This window comes from Centroberyx affinis, unplaced genomic scaffold (assembly GCF_046629955.1).
Source record: "Centroberyx affinis isolate AG114_WGS23_722 - 3 ecotype Tasmania unplaced genomic scaffold, CSIRO-AGI_Caff_v1 ptg004204l_1, whole genome shotgun sequence".
Taxonomy (NCBI): Eukaryota; Metazoa; Chordata; class Actinopteri; order Beryciformes; family Berycidae; genus Centroberyx; species Centroberyx affinis.
The window spans coordinates 225,019-244,844 of NW_027281952.1; the positions used below are offsets into that span (position 1 = coordinate 225,019).

The window sequence follows — 19,826 nt, forward strand, 5'->3', positions numbered from 1 at the left end:
ACATAATTTAAGACCTTTTATATATCATTAGAATCCACTCCTCAGTTCGGCTTATATCCAATACACCATTGTTTTTTATTTCAATAAAATTTAAACCTTTTACTTTTACAAAAATGTAAATGTTTACCAGTGTATTCTTACAAAGCATCCCTAAACTTTAACATATTTAGGCTACTCCTTGCCTACTAGCTCAACCCAATGATTTCATTTGTTTGAGAAAGAGATTATTAATTTGTCAACTAGGACATTACCTTTACTGGGTAATACAGTTGACAGTTTTTCATATTGTTTTTCATATTGTGGGCCTATACTCACAACCAGATGTCACATGGGATTTTTCTAATTAAATTTTCATACGTTTTATACTCATAATTATTAAATGACATTTAACTAGGCTACATGTTTATTATTAATACTGGTGTAACACTGCTGACCTCAAATTAGTCCACTCTTGACCCAGACAATACAAAAAAAAAAATCAGAAAGCACATACCTTACAGTCTCTAAAAGCTGAGATGTAGTGACGTCTTGTGGTGCAGATCAAATGATTCTGGGACAATCATTTCTTATTGAGAGGGTTTTTCAATGAGTAACATAGTAATTACAATAATATGGTCAAACAGTTATTTCACACGTTGCATGTATTTGCAGTAAATGACTATCATGATTATCTCATGATCAAAGGAAATTGAAAGTAATTTACATAAGTTAATTTGATTGTTTTTTGACAAATGAGATTACAGTTGACAAAGTCACACAGCTGAAAATCAAGATTTTTGATGGTGTCCAGCTTATGTAACAAAATGAAAGTTCAATATATAATGATGGTATTTGCTAAAACACAGTCATGCATTAAAATAATACGCATTAAAACAAATCCTGAGACATATCCAACATGGGTTGTTGTGTTGGGCATGGGGATTCCCTGCAGTCTAGGCAACCTGGGCTGGATATTGTATGTAATGCCAATGAGTTTGCCCTTGAATGGGGTTATTCCTACAGCCTCAGCAGTGTGGGTTTTTAAATTGGCCAACCCAGACCATATCAGTGGGCTTCCTTTGCACAGATTTTTACCATTTAATGAGGTAGGGCCTGCATCCAGTTAGAGGGCTTGATGCCTTGGAGTATATATTAATACTGTACTGATAAATTTGCCATGACCCATATTTTTTGTATTAGCTAATATGGCATTCATCATTGAATTATTTCAACAGGAAAACAAAGCATTGTAGCCAGAGTCAGGCAGCAAACACAGAGATGAGCCAGGTGGAGCATTAAGGCCTCAGATGAGACAACATTGCTTATGAAAATAGTGAAAAGATATTTTTCTGTGAGACATGAGCATTTAGTAAGATCATATTTAGGTACCATGTTGTGATTTCTTGAGGTACATTGTGTGAGTTAGGATCTTAGTTATTATCTTAGATATTAGTACTAAACTTTCTTAAACCTGTCTGTAATATGGGAATATTTTAGAGAATATAAGTGGTTTTAGTCTAGATCGATTTAATCCAGTAGATGAACATCATATGTTCTGCCCTTTTGAAGCAGACAGGGAGGAGGAGGAAGATGAAGAGGGGTGCAGCAAAGACTTTACTGTTTTGGATGTTTCAGACTGGCCAGAGTAAGAGGTTGCTGATATCCTAAGTGGAATGACAGCTAGGGTCAAACACCTGATCGGGCTAAGACCTTTGTTAAGCTGTTGTTTGTTCCTCTTATGTCCAAATAATATACTGTCATGGTCATCACAATAATCTCATTAAGAAAGAAAAAAGATCACAATCTGCACCATCAGTTATGAGTTCCTGCTTTACTTGCTTATTTTCTTTTTTACATGCCCCGCCCTTGCTTAGCTGCATATTCACTTACCTTCTTATTTACTGTATGTAGGCTACATTTACCTGCCAATCTACTAACATATTGACTTTCTTACCTACATTTGTACATACTTATCTACTTTTTACTTGCTTTTCATTACAGATCTCCTCACTTACTGCCCTACTTCATCATTTACTTACCACCTTACTTAACCACTTCTTGCTTAGTTTACTTTCTTTTTTACTTACTCATTTTCATACCTACATTTATGCATATTTACTTTTTCACCATCTTTGAAACTTTTCTTCTGACTGTGACATAAAGCCCCACGTTTTTACTTTTCCACTTAGTGTTTCCATAAGAACTTACCTGCTTAGTAACTTACCTACTTCATACAATATCTACTTATTTAACTGCTTACTTAGTATCTACATTTTCTTACCTAGCTAATTTACATCTGCATATATATTATATAGAAATACAGAAATATAGAAACACATACAATACAGAAATAAGCATACAATCTAATTCCAGCTGCAAAATATGTCAAGTAAGTTATTATAGACCTAAATCTAATTATCCTACTCATTTATTCCCAGAACAATTATATAACAGCAAAAATAAGACTATCAAAATGCACAGACTGCATATATTTTGGTATGGTCTACTACTTCCTGAGAGGGTTATTTTACTATTTTATCTATGTGCATTTTGTATTTTCAAAATGTTAATCCTATTTTTTATTGAAAGGTTTCATTTTTGAGATAAAGTATTTTGTTACTTTTAAAATTCAAATCTTTTCTGATCCCAGCAAAACGCAATTTAGCATATCAAACAAAGCAATCCAAAACACTTGTATAGTTATTGATAACACTTATAGTTTTAATCAAAATGTTAGTATTTCAGCACTGAAGTCTACTGAGTGTCTTGGCAGTACCTGTTTAGCATTCACTCTCACACCCTCTGTGATGGATTGTATGATAACTACATTTATTTTTTTGCTTGTGAATTCACATTATTTTCAAACATCTATTATCATTTTTAAAAACAAATATGCAGCCTCCTTGTTAGTCTACAGTTGTGTGTCTTCTCTACACATGCTGTGGGCAGTTTCCAAAATGGCAGCCAACACTCCCAGCTTTCCATGGGACATTTGATGCTCCCGGAATGCCCCGGCTGCAGCTTGCATATCAGTCAGCAGTCGCTCGCTTTCCTCATAACGCAACTCCAATTTCATACCTGAAATGACATCACAAACTTCTGTGTGTGTGTGTGTATGTGTGTGTGTGTGTGTAGGTGTGTGTGTGTGTAGTGTAATGTAGTGTAGTAGACTGCTTATACAACCCTCCTCATTGCCTGTCAAGACTATTGCTCTGTTACCATGGAAACCATGTGACCAAAAAATCAGGTTACCATGGGCAGGTGCATATGAGGTGCAATAGGATTGTTTGTGCCTCAATCTGTTTCCTGATGCAATCTGACTGCAAGGGAAACAAGAGGTTGACAGACAAAAGACCTGCGCATGCACATATGTTTATATTTTGACTGCTTCTTTTGTATCAATCAAATTAACCTTAGAATTTACATGGGACTCAAGCATTACAGAGGTTAGACATGGCTTTAGGGTAAATGCATTGTTTTTGCCACACAGCTCAGCTAGTTGTATTATTGAATAGAATTGTGCTTGTTATTTATTTATTTATTTTTTTGTGGTGGTGGTGGTGGTGGTGGGGGGGGGGGGGGGGGGCTACGCCTGCTATCTACAAGCCTCTGCAGGAAGTTGGTGAAAATTCCCAAGGCTGCCAGATATCAGGACACACACACAGTTACTGAGACTACACTCACTGTTTGGGTTAGAGTCATTTATTTCCATCCTAAGTGAATCTGATATGAATGTAAAGTGAGCAGGCTAAGATGTAGGCCAAACAGTTGAATGTCAGTAAGTGTGTGTGTGTGTGTGTGTGTGTGGTGCCCTACAAGAAGGCAAAGGCTTTTTGATGCACTGCACCAAATTTGGAACAAAAGACCTTATAGCCCAGACCACATCACTATCTTCCCACCTGCACCCTGCCCCCCTCCCAGCAACTTGTATTCCAACACGGAACAATAGCAAGACCATAGCCCCACCTAACACACTCGCACTCTCTCTCTCTCTCTCTCTCTCTCTCTCACACACACACACACACACTCACATAGCTACATACATGCACACACACTGTTACAGTCAAATAATTGATGTGATAACTTTTAGTTTATATGGACAGCTGTAAGTACAATATATTAATATAATTAATCAATATTAATTTAATGATTTACTATTTATTGATTCACTAATTAATGAATAGATTGATATATATTATATATTACAGTACATATTTTATTAAATTCGTAATTACTGATAGGTAGGTGTGTTATTACAGAAGGCAAGGCTACTCTTACGTTTTGCAGTCTATTTCCCCTCAAGCAGAATAGACAAGAACTTTCGGCCATTTTTTCGGGGTGTTTGTTGTTTTCACCAAAACAAGAGGCTGTTCTCAGGTCGATGCTGAGTTGTGCCTTCCAATGAACCTAAGGCTAGTTTTGGGGAGGGTAAAATGATCCGGGATCAGTGTCTGTGTCGGTGTCATGCCATCCCCCTCGCGCCTGCTAGGTGCGCGCCAGCCTCGCGATAGCCTCTCCTAGAATCAAAGCTCCGCTCGCGAACTGGATGCTGACAGGCGCGCGGTCATCATGCAAAGGTTACATTGGATCCGTTTCAGCGAATCTCTAACGTGAAGAAGCCGCTCCGCAGGACCGATACGGGATCAAAATGCGAGGCGTGTAGCTATACAAAAATGCACTAACTACGTTTCACCGGCCGGTTTGTCGACAGCAGGTGTCAAACGATGGACGCAAGTTCGGGATTTGGGATTTCCGCGAACGGCAGTGTGTATGCTGGCTCCTCTCGGCGGTAAAGTGGCTTCATGAGTGTCCAAAGTAACAGTGGAAGTGGTGGTGGAAGTTTGGAGGCGACGCCATCTTGGTCGCAGCTCTCCTCGTCCCCAACGATTTCTCAACAACATATAACGGCGACCGCAAAGAGCAAGGAAGGTATCTTAGCTCGCCAAATGCACGACCGACACTTACACTCCTTGGAGTCTGTCCTTTGCAGGAGAAGTGGATTATTTTGGCCGTGTCGAGATAACGTTAGTTGAAGTAAAAATGGATGTCAAGTTCACTGATGCCGTGAATTGGAAGCCAAACGTCAGCTGTCAGTTCAGTTGATGGCCAGTCTAAGTAGCAGCAAGCTATCATGTTTGCACAAAGGCAGCGCTAGATTGTTGTTTTGTTTGTTTGATTGTCAGGCTACACGATTTCTTGTTACTCGTAGCTGTTGATGCGGTAACAATGTTTTGTAACAGTTTGTTACATTTGTCTGCTGTCAACAGCATCCGACTGGATATTGAAACAACGTATGCATGCATACATGTATGCATTGCATTGCATGCCCCTGCTGCTTTGAACTTGAGAGTAGGCCCTGGATTTTAGTTTATGGGCAGTTTAGATGCAGCTATTCATCCAAACAGTTTTTGACATGGTCGTAGAGGGCATTTTTTATTTACTCCGATATTGCTGAGTTTAAGAATTCGATATGACAAATATGCAATAATCAGAAATAAGATCTTTCGGTTATAAGCTAGCAGCTAGAATCCTTTACCAGGCAGAAGTCAACGTGAAAAACAGCGTTTAGCCAGTAAGAGTTTGCTAATAACTCGGTAAGAGCTCAGATCTGCATTATCATTACTGTAAAAAACGGTGTCAGGTTAAGTATTAGTATTAATTCTCAATCTGACACACTAAAACTGCTAAGAAAGAAATAGTCTTGAAATGCTGGAACATAAAGCTTGATATAGAGTATTTTACTCCATTCTGTCTCTCCCCTATCCTTAGATAACCTCATATGGCCCGTCTAGTGTGCTCTCATTGGTTCACAGCACAAGGCTTTTGCATAATGTCCATTATGCCTTTTAGGGCTTGCCCCTCTGTCAGAAGCTATGTAAAGATGACAGCCAGGAAATGTCCAATAAGGAAACAAATGCATGCACCAGTATTCACTAGGGAGCAGAGGAGCTGTGTGTCTCTCTCTGTGGAAAGGGCTTGTCATAGAACCAGGCCTAGTCAGTCCCTTTATCAGTCAGCATATCCGTATAGCCTACTGTTCGTGTGTGAGTCATTTTATGCACATTGTGGTCCTGATTTACAGTGGCAAAGTTCATCACTCAGTTGACGTCTGCAGATCTGGCTATAGGGAGGAGATTAGAATCTTTTTTAATGCCATAACTCAGGTTAAAAAAGTAGTTCTCTGCAAAATGTGAAAGGTTATAGAAGCTTATAGAGCAAGAGGCTATCTTTTGTTTCCACAGCATAAGGAACACTGATGTACGTACAAGTGCAGCCCCTTGGATTAAAGATATGTGTATCACAGGCCCAAATCCATTTCTCTGATACTGAGCAGCATGCAGAAAGATAATGGCCATCATTTGGAATGACTTGGGGATAAAACTTCCAGTGTCTTATTGTGCTACACCCTGAGCTATCGAGACTCCTAAATCTCTGATATAGTCTAGTTCAGTATGGTGCAAGCAAGCTATGGTGCCAATCTAACTAGCAGGCTAGTGGATGGGCTGCTTGATGATTTCTGTGTTGACAAAGTGGTTATCGCTCCACCCGCTCTCGACTCCTCTCCCTCTTGGCTCCCCAATGGTGGAATGACCTTCCCACTCCAGTCAGAACAGCAAAGTCACTCTCCATCTTACATCGTAGGCTGAAAATACATCTATTAAAGAACTACCTTACATCACCCTGTCCCCACTGAATCAAATCCCCTTTCCTACATTTTCCTCCTTTACTCGGTCGAATTGCCCCCCCCCCCCCCCCCCCCAACCACCTCCTCCTAAAAAATGCAGTCTATTGCTCCCCTTAGGGCTTATTTTTCTTTCTTTCTTGTAATTCTGTCACAGGAATGTTGTGATCTAGGCATTTAACCTTATTCTACTGCTGCCCTCATTGTACTGTACGCGGCTTTGGCTAAGAGTGTCAGCTAAATGCCTAACATGTAAACCGTAAACTGCTAGGCCCCATGGAGGAGCTGCACAGCCTGGACCCCAGGAGACAGGAGCTGCTGGAAGCTAGGTTCATGGGAGCCGTCAGCGGAAACACAGGAGGCAGCACTGGGAGCACCAGTGGAGGTGCTAAGGTAACACAACAGACAAATTAACACCTTATTTTGGAGATATGTCACACGAACAAACACACAGAGACACACCTAGTAACCTCAGGTCTGGATTCCCATGAGCCTGGTAGGCTTCAGGCCTGCCTCTAGGCCTTCTGTCAGTGTTGCTTAGATTCCATGAGGTCATTGTACTTGGACGCCACCGCACTTTGTTGTCCCACGTGTTTGATTATTTGTTTGCATCCTGTTTGTGTTTAGGGTCTGGCCAATGAGTGTTCCAACCACAGCTATGGCAGTCTAGGCTCCTCTAGCGACAAGGAGTCAGAGGTAAACACACACACACACACATACAGTTATATCTGTAATGCTCAGATGCCAAGGTGGCCTCTATCAGGTTTGGAATGCTGCTCTACTCGTCTGTCTGAAATTATACAATAAAGGTACAATTCATATTTTGCCACATGGATTACTGTTAGCTATCCACTGTATTTAGAATCATTAATTGTTGAGAGGAGATTAATAATCTCCATACAGTTTGGGTTAGCATGGTGAAAGTAAATATGTTGTTTGTTATGCAGGTGCCCACGGTGAACTGAAGCCTTTCTAGACACAGAAACACATTGTCAACAGACTAAATGCTACTGTCTGACTTTGTCTTTGCACTTCCCACTGATCTTCCTATCTTTCCCACTCCCACCACCTCTCTGACTCTTCTCTCTCTAGAACTCTGATTTGAAGAGAGGGAGCTCCCCTGCCTACTCAGTATGTACTTCTCCTTCCTACTGTTCTGTCCTGTCAAACACCACTACCGGAATCTGCTTTGTTAGGCAGAAGACAGGGGGTTTATGCATTCATTGTTTGTTTTTTTTGCTTTATTTACTTCCTGTCTTTTAACAGACCCCGGAGAAGAAGCACTCCGAATCGTCCAGAGGGAGAAAGAGGAAAGCTGACACCCAGTCAGAGAGCAGCCAAGGTATGACTGACAGCTGCACAACATCAGTGTAATGGATGCATCTGCGCATTAGTGATGGCTCAGTTTAAAATTGTTGTCAATTTTCCACCACAGGGAAGACCTCCACACGCGGGCCCAAGATCAGCGACTACTTTGATGTGGGTATTACAGTAACCGGTGTCACATATTGTATGATCCTTCTCATTATCTCGAGCTAGCGTGTTAAGTCTCTCCATTTGTTTCTCCTGCAAAGTTCCAGGGTGGAAATGGTTCTAGTCCAGTTAGAGGCCTCCCACCGGCCCTCCGCTCCCCACAGAACTCACACTCTGCCCCAGGCTCAATTGTAAGTATTTCACAAAGCACCAAATGTCTTACACAGGGGATTTCTCAGTTGTTTGCAGGTCAGGCATTTGTGAGTGCCTGTGTGTTATTACGATGTGGTGATAACATTTTTTTTTTGTTATCCGTAGATCCGGCAGAACAGCTCCTCTCCCACCAGTCTGTGTTTCGGGGAACACCTGATGAATCCCAAAGCCTCCTCCAGCAAGTGTGTCCAGGTAATATGACACACACAGGATTTCACACACCTCATCTTTTCAGAATCAACACATCTCTCTGCAATATATTTACTTTAATTAATGAATACGCCTCTGACTGGTGCACCTCACTCTCTCTGTGTGTCTCTCTCTCAGACGGAGTTGACGGGTCTGAAACTAGCTGCTCTGGAGAGCAACAAGAGTCTGGACCTGGAAAAGAAAGAGGGGCGGATCGATGATCTGCTCAGGGTGAGTACAGTGTGTATACCTGCGTTTTTAGGGCAAGTGCAGAAGAGTATGATTGGCTAATGTAATACGGGCCGTTATGTCTGATTTAATCTGTAACATGTTTGTAACTACACAATCAGATTTAACAGTGTTCCCGTTGCCTTTCCTTAACAGGCCAACTGTGACTTGCGGAGACAGATCGACGAGCAGCAAAAACTCCTGGAGAAATACAAGGAAAGGCTGAACAAGTGTATCACCATGAGCAAGAAACTGCTCATAGAGAAGGTAACCGTCTTTGCATGCATGCACGCTTTCGTATGTTTGCTCATGTACATGTATGCAAGAAAGAATTGCAGAGCTACTCTTCAAAATGCTATATATCCATTTTGGGTAAAGCAAAACATTATCTGAAATTCAATATCTCTACAGGGCTTATTTTTAAAATAAGCTTACCTACTATAACTTTATTCTGGGGGCGGACGAAGTCTAGAGGTTAGAGGTTAGCTGGTCAGTGGCCAAAAGTGGAAGACTGTGGTTGTACTCAGCAGCTCCCAGGTGTGAAGATGTGCAACTGTACGAATGTGAAGCAGGGCTTGGCTGGAAAAGAGGATGCATGCTCAGTTAATCTTTCCTGGATGAATAAAGGTTAAAAAAGTGCCATAATTTTTTATTTTGTACTATGTGTCATCTTGTAAGAATAGCTGTCTTTTCTGAAATGGTGGTTGTCTCAATTTAAAACTCTGTGTGTCTGCCTGCCTGCCTGGTCCTGTGCACAGAGCACCCAGGAGAAGCAGTCGTGCCGCGAGAAGAGCATGCAGGACCGTCTGCGTCTCGGCCACTTCACCACCGTCCGACACGGAGCGTCCTACACCGAGCAGTGGACCGACGGATACGCATTCCAGAACCTGGTCAAGTAAGAGTTTGCAAGCACACACAGTCTTTGATGTGACTAAAGCAAAGCCACCACACCAAAGCCATGTTTCTGACCATATAGATTTCTGTTGAAGTAGACTTGCAGATGAACAGAAAAAATTTTGCTTGAGTATGATCTTTTTGTGCTTAAATGTTGTAGACATTATAAATGTAAATGCTTAAACAGTCTGTACATTAAAAACTGGTTTCTAGATGCTGTAAACAACAGAGTGAAAAATGTGCCCTATGTTTAGTGTTGTGTTTTTGGCTAGACTAGCTGTTCCATTGCTTTTAGATTCTGCATTGGGTCTTATAAATAGTGCCAATTCAAAGCCACACAAAGGGTTGGAAATACAGTGGCACAACTGAATGTTGTGTGAATGTTCCACCAGCCAGGAGCAGAACATGTGAATGACTGTTTATTGTCTGCTGCAGTATTACTCATAACCCGTTCCCTCCCCCTGTCTGTCCCCTTCTATGTGCAGGCAGCAGGAGGGCATCAACCAGCAGAGAGAGGACATAGAGCGCCAGAGGAAGCTGCTGGCCAAGAGGAAGCCCCCAAACCCCTCGTCTCCCTCCCTCTCGGTGGCCTCCACCTCCGAGCCCAAGCAGCGCAAAACCAAGGTGGTCAACGGCAACGACCCCGACCCCTTCCTCAAGCCCTCCTTGCCACAGCTGTGAGTATATTGAAATCAGATAGATACTGTCAGTGTTTTGCTTTTTAAAAAGTAGCTTGTTTAGTTTTGAGTGCAGTAGGTACTATTATCAAGGTGATCCATTTCAGAAGTGTTCAGAACTTGATTGGATGCACTATATTAATGCCAATCCAATCATTATCAAAGCATTAAAGGTATTAAACGTTTGATGGCTTCTCTTCGATCTTTCAGCAACGTGTGGGGTTCTCACTCCTTCCTAAATTGGAGGCTAATAAAACCATTGCTAGGTGAAATTGATTTGAATTGATCTAAAACTCCTGTAGCCCAAAATGAATGTCGCCAAATCAGGTGCTGTTGGTTTGATTCAGTGTTGTTGACGATTTCACACCAAGCAGTACCTGCACCCATGTAAGGAAGGTGCCACAGACTGTAATGCGGCCTACACAGTTTTCTCAAAGTGTTATCGTATTTCAATCTCCAGAGAGCCAAGTGAACTAAACATGCTGCCAACCTGCAGAGAACAAGCTGCTTTCCCAGTGCAGCAATCTGATTTTAAAAGTGAACCAAATGTCCCATTGGGGAATGCACTGGAGCGGGGGGCCTTAAATTTACCAAATTGTGCAGTTGAAAATATCAAGATGTTTTGATCATCTCTCTATTATTGCACCGATAAAATCCCAACTGAAATTTTATAAGTGTCCTAATGCTGTCAGTGGAGGGGGTGGGGGGGGGGATTTCTATTAGTAGATTTTTATTCTGTTAGGTGATGGAAACTGAGGTCTAACTTGGACAGAAGTGACAGCCCAAAATCATTGTGGCATCATAGCTATGGGACTGCCATGCCATATTTTCATCAGTTTCTACTAGCGTATGACACATGCCGTGTTTGAGACTTGTCCATATTTTGGCAGACTGACCCTGGCTGAGTACCACGAGCAGGAAGAGATCTTCAAGCTTCGCCTCGGTCATCTGAAGAAGGTGGGTGACCAAAAAATATCATCAATCAATCAATCAATCAATCAATCAGTCAATCAGAACAGCTCAGGACTGGAAGTTGTTTGAACTAGCGAAGGTTCATATGACCAAACGTACATCAAGACAGTGAAAATGTACTCAAAATGACACATGGACGCACACATACACCTGAAAATGAACACTGCAGTTAATTTGCTCAAGTTTGTGATAGCATAGATGAGGTTAAAGTATGTCAGTCTTCAAATAGGAAAGGAATAGAAATGTATAATTTCACCATCACATATGGTGTCTGTGCATGTGTAGGAGGAAGCTGAGATCCAAGCAGAGCTGGAGAGGTTGGAGAGGGTGAGGAACCTCCACATCAGAGAGCTGAAGAGGATAAACAACGAGGACAGCTCATCGTAAGTCCATTCCACATACTGGATCCATGACCTGCTGAGGGACTTTGTCCACATTGATTAATACTACAAAATAGTCAAGATTTTCATTTTGGCCACAGTCATGCAGTCAAGCTGATATTGGATAATAATAATAGTAAATAATAATATAAAATAAATCTGGAGGAGACAAAATAGAAGAAGAAGAACACAAGAAAAGTGGTTAAAAATAAATGTGCAAAATAGAATAAGATTAAAAACAAGAAACAACACAAGATTACAAAGTGGGCAAAATAAAACACGGTTACATAAAAATGCATTTTAAGTAGTTATTTAAAAGATGATACTGAATTAGCTAGGCTAAGTTCCTAGATCAAAGTTTGGCACGAGAATAAGTTCCTACCCACGGCACCTGATGATGTGTTAACTAAGTACGACCATACTAAAAGATTTGAGTGTTTAACTGTGTTTTCTGTGTCCCGTCACCCAGGTTTAAAGACCATCCTACTCTGAACGAGAGGTACCTGCTGCTGCACTTGCTGGGCAGGGGCGGCTTCAGTGAAGTCTATAAGGTAAAGACTGCATGGCTATTTTTCCTTTTTTTTCCCTATCCCCTCTCCCTCTGTTATGAATGTTCGGAGACTGATATGTGTGTTTTCTTGTCACATAGGCTTTTGACCTATTTGAGCAGCGCTATGCGGCTGTTAAAATCCACCAACTCAACAAGAACTGGAGAGAGGAGAAAAAGGAGAACTACCACAAGTAGGTCCCATGCACTTATAGAGTACTAGAGTACACACACATACACACCATACACAAAATGTATCTCCACCAACACCCCATCGGTAGGATTAACTGATGTTTCCTGTCTTTTGCCACGGTAACATTTATTTCCTTCCAGGCATGCATGCAGGGAGTACCGGATACATAAGCAGCTGGACCATCCTAGAATAGTCAAACTGTATGACTATTTCTCCCTGGATACCGACACGTGAGTGACCTCTGACCTCCTGCCAGCTGCAGCCCTTCTAGCGATGACAGATCGTGAAATTGTTTTTCACACAGCACTGGGTCAAATAGTGTTTCTAAATAATTTGTGGTGTTGAGTTTCAAACAGCTAGGTGGAGCAGTAGTGTGGGGTTTGCCAGACACAGGACAATACAGTGAGGACCAGTAACTTGCTTACCCCTATATGAATTGTCCTGATGCATTAAACCCCACCCATCTGGTACGGGCAACAGGGTGGTGTAATGAGTAGGGAGACAGTTCTTCAACAGGAACAGCTCCAGGGATGTTGTTCTGTAGCCGACCCTGATCTCTGACCTCCCTGTAGAGGGGAGGGAAAGTGAAAAGAGAATTTCTCCTCAGGGATCCATAAAATAGTCACAGTATTATTACATTGTTTTTTTATTAATAAGCACCAGGAATTATTTGCTAGTACTGTTTGACCCAGGTCTGTTTTCACTTCGTTGTTGACTTCCCTCATCTCTTTTTCGCTTCTACTTCTTCTCTTTCCATCTCCACCTCCATCCTCCACCCTGCCAGGTTCTGTACAGTGCTGGAATTCTGCGAGGGCAACGACCTGGACTTCTACTTGAAGCAGAATAAGCTGATGTCGGAGAAGGAGGCGCGCTCCATCGTCATGCAGATTGTCAACGCCCTGCGCTACCTCAACGAGATCAAACCCCCCATCATCCACTACGACCTCAAACCCGGTGAGTCACATGGCCACACAGCATATGGACATTACTGAGGATTTGCTGCTGAAGGGGAGGTATCTTTCATGGAGATAAATATAGATAATTGAGAATTAGATACAGACAGACACATACACTGGTAGGTTTGCTCTCTTTGCGACTTCTTTGGAGAGGACACAAGACTAGAGTCAGTTATCAAGATCCTTTCAATTGCTATGAGAGCTTGCCTTGTCAGCCTGAGGTGCAAGATGGGCTTTGCAGCTGGTGATATTGCTATAGGCAAAACCAATCAATCCCAGTAAGTGAACCTGCTCTTCTGTCACTCCTGCTGTCACACACTCTGTGCTGAGTCTGACTGTTTATGTGGCAGGTAACATCTTACTGGTGGATGGTACTGCGTGTGGAGAGATCAAAATCACAGACTTTGGCCTGTCCAAGATCATGGATGATGACAACTATGGCGTGGACGGGATGGACCTCACATCACAGGGGGCTGGCACCTACTGGTGAGAGAGACACACACACACACACACACACACACACACACACACACACACACACACACACACACACACACACACACACACACACACACACACACACACACACACACACACACACACACACACACACACACACACACACACACACACACACACACAGCTCCTACTGTCACAGAAAACGTGGAGCACTAACACAATTTCCCCATGTGGGGGTTATTAAAGTTTCATCTTATTTTAAAATTGTGTTATCCAGGCGTTGACAAATTATGGAAAATGATGCATATCTGTAAAGCTCTGGAAACATAATGAAAATGTATTCACTTATGTTTTACACCCAGTCAAGCATGTAATGGAAAGCTTAGTTGCTGATAGATCTAACTATGAAATAATAATAACCAAAATAATTTCCTGGTCGCATAACTCCCAAGTGATAATTAATCTGGCCTAAAGAGGACTGAGGACACTGATGACTTAATCAGCAAAAATGGAACATTTGAACATGGAGTCTGACTATTCATCTTGGAAATTGTACTGTACTGTACTGTTCATGAAATAGTCACGGAAAAGTCATGGAATCTGATCAGCAAAAATGCGTATGAACTCATACATTGTATGACATTGATGAATTGCACCGCAATTAGTATAATATGTAGTTCCATGTGTTATGTGTGTGTGTGTGTGTGTGTGTGTGTGTGTTCTAGGTATCTCCCTCCAGAGTGTTTTGTGGTGGGTAAGGAGCCACCTAAGATCTCCAACAAGGTGGACGTCTGGTCTGTGGGAGTGATCTTCTTCCAGTGCCTCTATGGACGCAAGGTAGAACACCAAACACCATTTACACAGTCATCTGTCCTGGATTCAGTGTCCACAACAAGAACCATGCAGCTTTAAATGTTAAAGGTGGTAAAAGCCACTGGATTGGTGGTGCTATAATGTGCTTTTGTCTCTCCAGCCGTTTGGTCACAACCAGTCTCAGCAGGACATTCTCCAGGAAAACACCATCCTCAAAGCCACAGAGGTCCAGTTCCCTGCTAAACCACAGGCCAGCACAGAGGCCAAGGTAACGCACACACACACACACACACACACACACACACACACCAAATATTGCAGTGTCAAACACAAACAAAAAATTGGATTTTAGTCTGTCATTGCAATCTGTTAATTTACACTGACACTTCCACAGTGATTCTATTGTATGCTTTATATTAAAAGGATTAATTAGCCATCTCCTTTGTTTTTGGTGGGGTGGAATGCAAGATTCTCATATTTCTAGCAGTGGGTCAGATTGCTGAAAGATTGTGAAATCTAAGCGACATTGAAAGTTAATTTATGCTGTCAAACTCCAGAGAAATATCAAAGGTAGATTATGTGAAATACAATGGGAAATTGTTTAAAAAAATTCAGATATTTTACACAGCTGCCTTCTCTTTATGCAATGCTAATGACATTATCATGCTAATATTTAAATTTTTGTTTAATGGACGGATAATGTTTATTACCCAATTTTTTTTTTTTTGTTGAGTCCCAACCAGTCAAAATAACGACACCATGACAAGTAAACGCTGCATTGCTCTTCATGGCACTGAATCAAATTGTATCGTATCAAATAAAAAATGAATGCAGGCATATCGAATTGTTGACATATTTCCTGTAGTGTATCGCAAACTATGCATGGAAATTCATATTGAGTCAGTCTAAGGAGAGATTCACATCCCTACGGGCCAGCGCCTAACACACACACACACACACACACACACACATAGCCTGCTGCTCAGTGTGTAAAATGCTTTCCTCTGCTCCCCAGGCGTTTATCCGGCGCTGTCTGGCCTATCGCAAGGAGGACAGGTTCGACGTTCACCAACTGGGCGCGGACGCCTACCTCCTCCCTCACATGAGACGTTCCAACTCCTCCGGCTCCCTGCAGCCCGCCGCCTCCTCTCTCTCCACCTACTGACTGGCTCTCCCACATGACTGACAGGACCCTCTGGCCAATCCCAAGGCAGGATTGTTCGAATTGGAGGACGATGGGAAGGGGGAGGAGGGGGTGCGAACGGTGTGGGGGGTTGGACCATTTTACCTGAGCTGTTCCCGAACGGATAAGAATTAGTGGCAGAGCAGAATGAAATGGAATAAGATGGAAGCAAGAGAAGAGGAGGAAGGGGGGATGCTCCCTTTGCAGATGTCGCACAGCATTGTGCCCTTGAATGTGACTGTGAGAGATAGGAGGAAAAAACCGTGAAAGAAACTGTGCAACGGAAGAGAAATGGAAAGAGAGAGGGACAGGGATTGGAATGAGTCAGTGGAATTGCTCTGCATTGTTTTCCTGTGCTAGGTTGGCCTCCTATCAGTGGAGCAAGAAAAGGTAATCATGAAGCTAGTGGATGTTTGTTGACTTTGATTATTAGTTAACCCCCACAGAGATATTTCAACAGCTATAAGAGCTCCTAGATGCCCTGTCCAAGCCCACCTCTTAGCTCCTACACTATAACCTAGGGTGCACTTCATCAGATAGCAGACCATTGAGACAGAATTGCTTCAATCTAGAGCAGCTGTTAAAGATGTTCCTTTGTTGCTTTTACGAGGGTGGTATTCAACAGGGGGAAATAGAGGGAGGAAAAGAAACAGATATAGATGCGTGGTGCAGAGCAGGTACGAGTGTCTGTATGCCAAATATGGACTAAGCATTCAAATCAGCTCTGCATCACATTTCTACTCAGCACAAAGTAATGGTTTCATCATATTGAATACACCCTGTTAATCCCTCTGCAGGAGACGGGGGCTAGTGGCCAGTGTGGCACAGGGCAGGAGTCGAACAGTGACGCTGTAACCCTATGGGACTCGACTAAAAAAAAAATGCTCCAGATTAAAGTTCTGGGACTGATTTGCACTTCAGATCAAGATCACCAAGGTTATTTGGTCTCACAGATTTGGCATGAAGTACTTCAGTATAGTTTAGTTCTGGACTATTGGGTAGGCAAAGTCCAAATCTCTGTTCACATTTTCCATTGTTTTGAAATCCAAATCAGGTCTACTACTGGGTTTACAGAATGTGGATCCGTGAATCTGCCTTTATCCATTTTTTGCTGTTCAGATAAAGGAATCTGATCCTACCAGTTACGAGAGCGTAGTCAAAATGTTTGAAAGGGCAGAGTATTACCATATTATTGTTATAGTACAAGTTCTTTTTCCTCATCATCCTGCCTGAATAGAGACAAACTGAACCGAAGGATTGGATCAACTGTTACTGTATTGCAAAGACTCTGCCGTTACAGGACTATTTCTGGGGGGGCAACAGAATTTAGTGTACATTTCATGCGCAGGAGCAGACATTGCCCACTAGCAAATATATAATAATGAATCTTACCCTTGCTTCCCAATGTCTCACTTGCTCAGTTTATTTGTGTTCTTCTGAAAAGCTGTTCTCATTTTGCTGCTATAAATGTTGCTTTTAGTTCGTAACGTGTGAATGGTTCTGCCTTGGATATGCATACTTGAACTGTGTTAAGAGGAACACTCTCCAGGGCCCCTTTTTCTGAAATGGACACCCACTGTGCTGTTTGAGGGGATGCGACAAGTTCTGCCACCAACATCGATGTCCAAGTGGGTTTTTGTTTACCGTCATGTAAAAGTTCAACAGCCATTGTATGGAGCAAAGTCCCTGTATACTGCGTATTGATGCTGAAAGAAGAGGAACGCTCATACCTTTTCATGCAAGGTGCAGGGAGCGAATAGCAGCAGGCGTGCTCCAGGTTGTCTACGTTGACACGATTGACTGCAGCTAGAAATCAAGTGGATATATCAAAATGTGGCCGGCCCGTATATATAAAATACTCGTCTATGCGTTGTTGTGACATCTGATGCCCTCCCAAATGCAGGCAACCTGCCGAAAGCACACCAGAGGCTAGAAAGAGAAATGTTCTCTGGTCAGATAAAAGGCAAGTGGGAGCAGCTCACAGCAAGTGACGGTTGTCTCCTCTCCCCTCTGTATTCTGGCCTGCTTTCAATACAAGCATGAAGTCTTAATTGCTTTTCCGTGTGCGAGCCCTTCGATGGACAAAAAAAAAGCTGAACACAGACCTTGTTTGAATAACATGACAGGCAGATTAAACTGAAGGAAATACCTGCTCACGGCTTGCTGCTCCCAAATGAAAGCAAGTGATGAAGTGCAATGAAATGAGTGAAACAGGTGTAGTCTGTGTCCAATTTGATAAATTGTAATTATATCCACTTGGGTGCAGTAAGGCATAAAACAAACTTATCCCCTGCTGTCTATTTTTTTTTCTCTCCCGGTTGATGACAACAGTACAAAATGGGTGCTAATATCAAGTGCATACCAGACTATTAATAACAACCATGTGTAGACAGGTGTAAGTATAGCCATCACTGAGCTCAGATTCATGTCAAATCACATCAGTTGAGGGGGTGCAACGCTAGGTCATGTCATTCATATGCAATAAAGATTGCCTTACAAGTCCTACTCCTGCAGTGTGACCCATATTTTCTTTGTAGGGTAATACAACCTCACTGACAGTGTATGACAACATGAAGCAAGTACAAAGGTGATTGATATCCATGGCTCAGTGAGCTCCGATATCAAAAGGCACTGGCAGATTTAACTATACACGGCTAAACTGGCACCATTTGTCATTAGATTTTGCAGTATCAAGCAGAGCTGGACCTGCTGAAAAATTATCATGCTGCTTAGACAATAGTGACTATAATATTCAGCGCACCCCTGGCAGCGGTTCAGTCGGGAAATGTATCAATTTATTACAATATGACAGTAATACAGTTGTATTCTGGTGTAAATGCCTCTGCTCTTTAGCTCTCCCTGCATTGGTTAACTATTCTTGAGATGAGCAGGAAGGGACAAAATAAAGAACAGATAGCAGATGGGGACTGGGATGGTGGACGTGAAGCACTACCAGACCCAGGCAACAGCACTGCTATATTTTGTGATATTGATCCCCAAAGTAGACATTCTCTTTTTGTTTCCCCTCAGACAGAGAGAGGTCAGAGTGCAGGGTCGAAGCTAGTAAGCATTCAGTCTGTTGTTCCAGGACACATCAGTGATGATCTGGTAGATGCCAGTGCATGACTTCCTGAACTAACCTGATACTCAGTTCACAGCTTCTTTGAATGTGGTGTGGCCAGTCTAGAGGTCTGCGCAGTGGGCTCTGGTTTCACATGTTCTGGCACTCTAATGTCTGTCAGCTTCCTGATCCCCTTCCTCTTCATCCTCGCTCGTCTCGTTCCCCGTCTCGGCACTCTGACTGTCCCTCCTCGCTGCCAACGAGGAGCTGCTTGGGGAGGCTCGCCTTCACTCTGTCTGGTGATGCAGGGGAAGGTTCAGGGGTGTTGCTGTCCGTGGGCAGGGCTGAGTGGGAGGAAAGCTGTAGGGAGCGAGAGGTATTGTATTTAAGTTTTCATTTGTAAAAGAAAGGCACAAGGCAAAGGGACAACAGAAATAGAGAGATCTCACCTTCCTTACGTCTGCGATGGTGGTGAAAGTTCCATGGTTGCGCTCACACTTGAAGTACCTGTGACCGTTGATGCAGCCGTCATTGTCCCCACCTGAGGAGCAACGGGAATAACGGGGTGATGACAATAGGATGGGTTACCACACACACACTACTGTCTGACACACACACACACACAGTCACTCACAGGGTGTATCCAGTTCCACTCCAATGTAGACGTCTGTGGAGTCAGAGTTCTCTAGAGGTCCAATAAACCTCACCGCTCCTCTCTTCTCCTCTTCCCACTCCTCTTCCTCCTCCTCCTCTTGTCCTTGCCTGGTTTCTAGAACCACTCGATCATTGAGCTTCAAGTGGTGTTTCTTCCTAGGATGCACACACACACACGCACAGTGTTTTATACCAGGGGTTCCTGAACGTTTTCATGCCAAGAACCCCTACATAGATTCATATTAGGTCTCCAATTCGACTCCTCCCAACTGA

The 19,826-nt window shown here is 42.6% G+C and overlaps 1 protein-coding gene and 1 long non-coding RNA gene across 2 annotated transcripts; one reads left to right on the top strand and one right to left on the bottom strand.

Annotated features, from left to right (window-relative positions):
- Nucleotides 1-4,590: 4,590 nt before the first annotated feature.
- Nucleotides 4,591-17,167, top strand: LOC139664178 (serine/threonine-protein kinase tousled-like 1-B). The gene is made up of 22 exons (XM_071542920.1): nucleotides 4,591-4,908; nucleotides 6,933-7,054; nucleotides 7,289-7,357; nucleotides 7,754-7,792; nucleotides 7,928-8,003; nucleotides 8,097-8,140; nucleotides 8,236-8,325; nucleotides 8,453-8,539; nucleotides 8,675-8,767; nucleotides 8,921-9,031; nucleotides 9,523-9,659; nucleotides 10,144-10,335; nucleotides 11,226-11,292; nucleotides 11,593-11,690; nucleotides 12,157-12,238; nucleotides 12,337-12,428; nucleotides 12,568-12,657; nucleotides 13,212-13,381; nucleotides 13,734-13,869; nucleotides 14,568-14,679; nucleotides 14,816-14,923; nucleotides 15,671-17,167. The coding sequence occupies exons 1-22, from the start codon at nucleotides 4,782-4,784 to the stop codon at nucleotides 15,818-15,820; spliced, it is 2,292 nt and encodes a 763-aa protein (XP_071399021.1). The 5' UTR covers nucleotides 4,591-4,781; the 3' UTR covers nucleotides 15,821-17,167.
- A 1,309-nt stretch (nucleotides 17,168-18,476) lies between these two features.
- On the bottom strand, nucleotides 18,477-19,651 carry LOC139664179 (uncharacterized). The gene is made up of 3 exons (XR_011696835.1): nucleotides 19,534-19,651; nucleotides 19,349-19,440; nucleotides 18,477-19,259 (listed from the first exon to the last, which is right to left on the bottom strand). It is a non-coding gene; the product is annotated as an uncharacterized lncRNA (long non-coding RNA).
- Between the last annotated feature and the right edge of the window lie 175 nt (nucleotides 19,652-19,826).